Genomic DNA, 5,327 nt, shown 5'->3' with positions numbered 1-5,327 from the left:
ATTGTCGAATTGTACTACCCACTGTTTTAATGGGAGGTAGCAAAATCTAACAGGGTAGCACAAATCGACAGAACACCTGGACTCAAACTCGGGATGCCTGAAGCACAACGGCGCTGAATGTCGGTTTTAATGTGTAACACTGTATGTGTTTTACTTGACATATTTATTATGTATCTTATTTGTTACTCACAGTTCTCGATATAAACAGTTTAGAAAACACAAACAAATGCTGATGATGATTAATTTTGTGAAGAAGTGAAGAAGTCAAATCTATATCAAGGACTGACCACATATTTAGCGTGTCCTCTCGCCTCGGTCCCGAGATGCTATACTTGACATATTTATTATGTATCTTATTTGTTACTCCCAGTTCTCGATATGAACAGTTTAGAAAACACAAACAAATGCTGATGATGATTAATTTTGTGAAGAAGTGAAGTCAAATCTATATCAAGGACTGACCACGTATTTAGCGTGTCCTCTCGCCTCGGTCCCGAGATGCTAGGACTGACTCCAGCCCTCCCGCGGCACTAGAGGATGGATTGGATGGACCATAGATAGGCATATTTCACATATTAAAACAAATTGGTAACACAAATCATGGCCAGTCTATGTGTTTATTTTGCAACAGATCACAATCATTGCACAATCTTTTGATATAAAAAGACTTTGAAACTTATGTTTACTCTGCATTTGCCGACTAGGTTAATACCCTCAAATTCATTTTGTCACCCACAATTAGGTTTCCAATACTAGTCCAGTGGAACATGATGTGCTATCAGCTATCACTTTCTCAGTGCAATGTTGCCATCTGAAGGAGATGTAAAGAGAGGCAAATGCAAAGAAATCATGTAATCTTTGGTTTAGTGTAAGTCACTCTGTGTGTTGCCATATCCACCGGAACTTATTACTAGCAGATAGCAGAACAAATGTACAGGTCAATGTGAAGCATGGAAAAATCTAGCAGGGTTAATGGTTTATGCAGGGCGAACAAGTCCATGACCACCAGTAGGGGCGCCAGAAGAAAATACAATGAGATAAAGTTTACTGTGAAAATGCAGAAAGTTTTCTGTTAAAGTTAGGGTTAGTTTAACCTATTTATAACTAGCCAACAGAGGATACTGGCTTTTGCTGGTCATCCATCTGAAGGAGATGTAAAGAGAGGCAAATGCAAAGAAATCATGTAATCTTTGGTTTAGTGTAAGTCACTCTGTGTGTTGCCATATCCACCGGAACTTATTACTAGCAGATAGCAGAACAAATGTACAGGTCAATGTGAAGCATGGAAAAATCTAGCAGGGTTAATGGTTTATGCAGGGCGAACAAGTCCATGACCACCAGTAGGGGCGCCAGAAGAAAATACAATGAGATAAAGTTTACTGTAAAAATGCAGAAAGTTTTCTGTTAAAGTTAGGGTTAGTTTAACCTATTTATAACTAGCCAAAAGAGGATACTGGCTTTTGCTGGTCATCAGTCCGATTTAGGTAATATGGCATTAAAGAGACAAGCTGATGCTGTTCTTCCCCTGAACAAAAGAGAGATACAGTCGAATGTAATTGGTTGTTGTTAATGAACATTGCATTTGCATTTGCAATAAGACATTGCAGTTGCAGTTTTGCCTCCTCTATTTTAATGTGTTACTGAGAAACACATCCACATGGTTATCTCAGTCACACCTAAAATTGGATGTTCTAATCTCTTCCAAGATTGTATACAAAAACAGTATTTTACAAATGTATTTGAAAATAGTTTACTGAAGATGTACGTTTTGCTTTCCTCTTGTTTCGTCTGCAGCAGCAGCAGACACAGACTAAGCAGATGATGAAGAGTATGAGGAGGAAACTTCCTCCCCCTGTCAGGATTACCAGCATCCACCATAAATCCGAGCCAAATAGAAATCTCTTCTCAGACAAATCTAAGAAAGGATACAAATAAAGTGACTTATCAACAATATCATGACCGGCATTCATAATTGTATGAAATGCCAAATTATGCAAAAAACGACTGATGAATTAATTTCAATCTATAACGTAAGAGATCATTTAGATTGAGCCACTCGTTATCACATCATAAACACCTAAAACACCTGATCATCTATTAGTCTAAGTTGAAGGTATTTTATTGTGTGAGGAATGAGACTAATATGTAATTTCAGAGACGTGAAACACGGTGAAGCAGGAAATCAGCTGTGACAACATTTAGCACCATTATTCAAAATATTTCACAGGTCAGAAAAAGTACTGTGTAATATAGTATATGATCGCTTTTGCACAATAATATTTTAACAATAATGATTTTTAAATGAATTTTGTGTAATATGTGTATGTCATTTAATTTGACAAACATTTAAGGTTAATAAAAGGAACTTGATGATGGAAATTCCTCAGTGGCTATTTTGTGGTGGAAACATGGTCATAAGGAACTTTGTGAGGGAAATAGACAAATACCATTTGTATTTTCATTTCCACTGTTGCTGGTCACTTCTATTTCATTGTCTTTATTGGCATTTGTTGCATGTGGACCTTTAAAAATTAGTTTCATCGAAACCAGTGTTGTCATGCAATATGTATGTCAAATGATTTTGATATACTGGACCTGTATCAGAGCACACTGGCTCAACGTTTTTTGCTGAGTTCTTGCTTATTGGGTTGCTGACTGTGCATGAGAAATTATCTCCAGGTTTGAGCTCAGATGAACTGATGTGTAAAACAGCATGTGTCACATTAGCCTTCGTGCCATTTTTCATCCAGGACACAACCACCTCATCATTGTTCACTGCACTACAAGTCAGATTTACTCCTTTTTCTACACATTCAACCAAAACTATAGGTTCAGGCACTGGCTCTGAAATGCACACAACAACAGCAAGTCTTATTGCAGAAACACACTTGGTCTTGCATGACTTTGTGGAGCAAACAGAGAGGAGAGAAATTAGATTTGTTTGAATAGCAGCAGAACACAAGCTAGTATGTACCCAGAACACAGAGCTGTTGTACAGTTTCCTTTCTTAACTTTCCTTCTGCATCATAGATGATGCCCTTGTACTGTCCAGATTTGTCTTTCTGTACGTTCTCCAGTATCAGGGATCCATCTTCACTAACGTTGAGCTTGTTGAGCTTAATTTGTGAGCCTTTTTTCAAATAAACTCTCTGTTTATTATGTGTCCATCTCAGTTCATTGTCCTCTTGTAATTTTGCATCATCAAATGAAATCACAACTTTATCACCTGCAGCTTTGTAGATACATGAAGAGACAAATGTACCTAAAAATAAAGTGGTATAAAAAGTTCAGCAAAAAGTGGACCCAAAGTATCAGTAATACAGTTCAAAAATGTTACCGTGTGTTGCGTTTCAAGCACACAGTACCCTTGACCTGTATATATTGCTGACATGAGATTTAACACATTCGTGGGAAAAAGACTGTGATATGTTTAAACCGTTTTACCCAATGTAATCAATCTTACATGAGAAATATATAACTAAATTATTCATATGAAATTATATTAAATGTAAATGAATATTACATGCAAGCAAACAAAACTGTTTTAAAACAATCTGCTATCCGTATCTAAAATGCAGAAAATAGGTTTATGTTTCTGTTCCACAACTCTGAAGAATGATAAATTAAACTAAAATTCGATCTAAAGGCAAAAACCATGCAGGAGCATTTTTATTTGGTGTATTCATAATTCACTAAGAGGAAAATTTGCCTGTAATCACACAAGTGGCATTCCAGAAAACATATAGGCTATATAACTTAACAACTACTTACCGGGGGGGAACATGAAGATTAACCTGAAGAGAATTAATGTCAAGTTTAGCAGCATTTTCACTCGGGTCTCTGAGTTGCTCTGTTTTAAGATGACAAGCTCAAAGTGGTGTAAGTTCCTGTATGTGCATCTCTGGGAGTGTGTGGGGGGTGAAAGAACACGATTTCACCAAGTAAACATGTTCCTGAATCAACATCCTTGTTGATCCTGGAACAACATTTCATCCAACCAATAAAATCTGAAATATTTGAGAGGTTTACATGTCAAATTTAGGCTTACAACAAGGGTAAGGGGCTTCTACACCATTTTTATTCACCATTTTTCATTCATATATATATATATATATATAGCCGGTCAAAAGTTTGAAAAGCCGGTCAAAAGTAAGATTTTTTAATGTTTTTTAAAGAAGGTTCTTCTGCTCATCAAGGCTGTATCTATTTGATCAAAAATACAGAAAAAACGGTTATTTTGTGAAATATTATTGCAATTTAACCTCTTAAAGGGGTCATATGATGCGATTTCAAGTTTTCCTTTCTCTTTGGAGTGTTACAAGCTGTTCGTGAATAGATAAGATCCCTGAAGTTGCAAAGACTAAAGTCTCAAAACCAAAGAGATATTCTTTATCAAAAAATAATGTGTTTTTTGAACATTAAAGCATGTCAACATATTCTGTTACACCAAATACACAAAATAATGATCTTTAACAAAGCATCATATGACCCCTTTAAGACCCTATACATTTTTTTTAGGAAAAAATTAGTTTTTTCCATGTCTTTACATTGTTTAGAGCGCATAAAAAATTATTAAAAAAAATATATATTAAAAAATATATATTTCATTCATAAGTTATGCTATTTCCTCGGTAGAGGACATCGGGACTCAATTTCTTTAAAAAAATAAAAAGACATGAATGAACATGCACATAGGCAAAAACAATAGATTTTTTAAATCACCAATACATTTTTAGTTTTCAAGATTTTTTTTTTTAATCAAACTTTGTATAAAGATGATTATCAACTATGTTATAACAGAATGATTCAATATACTATTTTTCTTTCTGCAAAATGTGTGTAAAATGGCCATAAACAGGTTTTCTCATTATATACAATGTATCTATAAACTAAATCTAATTTGCATATTAATGTGTTTTTGGGGCAACATGTAACGAAAAAACGAGTGTAATAATGGGAGTAATAATTGACAAGATTTTCATAATAATATATAATATTTCATAGAATATAGAAATATAATTTCTTTCCCTGTTCATTTGTTATGTCTCCCAAAATGCGTAATAAACATGCTTTTAGTCCCGGTGTCCTCATATGAGGACATGTATGAAATCAACATCCTGTTTCGTAACAGAAAGTCATATTTTGATTTGAAACCCCATATATAAATAAACCCCATTTCCTGAGATGTTGATTTATGACACACAGTTTAAAAATTAGTCATATTTAAATGATAATTACAAAATATTATCATATTTCCATAAGAGTGTCACTAAATTAATATCAGACATATTTGAAGACCAAGGAGAGGGAGTGGTCATGGTGAAACA

At 34.6% G+C, this 5,327-nt stretch overlaps 1 protein-coding gene across 2 annotated transcripts; it reads right to left on the bottom strand.

Annotated features, from left to right (window-relative positions):
• Positions 1-1,152: 1,152 nt before the first annotated feature.
• LOC107670319 (uncharacterized) lies at positions 1,153-3,906 on the bottom strand. Of its 2 annotated transcripts, XM_016462886.1 has the most exons (5): positions 3,772-3,906; positions 2,975-3,262; positions 2,596-2,844; positions 1,766-1,915; positions 1,153-1,525 (listed from the first exon to the last, which is right to left on the bottom strand). In XM_016462886.1, exons 1-5 carry the CDS (start codon positions 3,824-3,826, stop codon positions 1,437-1,439), a joined length of 831 nt encoding a protein of 276 aa, XP_016318372.1. In that variant the 5' UTR covers positions 3,827-3,906; the 3' UTR covers positions 1,153-1,436. The 2 variants fall into 2 exon arrangements, 1 of the variants encoding a protein (XP_016318372.1); XR_001632081.1 differs by lacking the exons at positions 2,596-2,844; positions 2,975-3,262.
• Between the last annotated feature and the right edge of the window lie 1,421 nt (positions 3,907-5,327).

Source organism: Sinocyclocheilus anshuiensis, unplaced genomic scaffold (genome assembly GCF_001515605.1).
Source record: "Sinocyclocheilus anshuiensis isolate Anshui unplaced genomic scaffold, SAMN03320099.WGS_v1.1 scaffold732, whole genome shotgun sequence".
Lineage (NCBI taxonomy): Eukaryota > Metazoa > Chordata > Actinopteri > Cypriniformes > Cyprinidae > Sinocyclocheilus > Sinocyclocheilus anshuiensis.
Note: the sequence above shows the minus strand (reverse complement) of the source record. Positions and strands in the feature narration are given on the sequence as shown.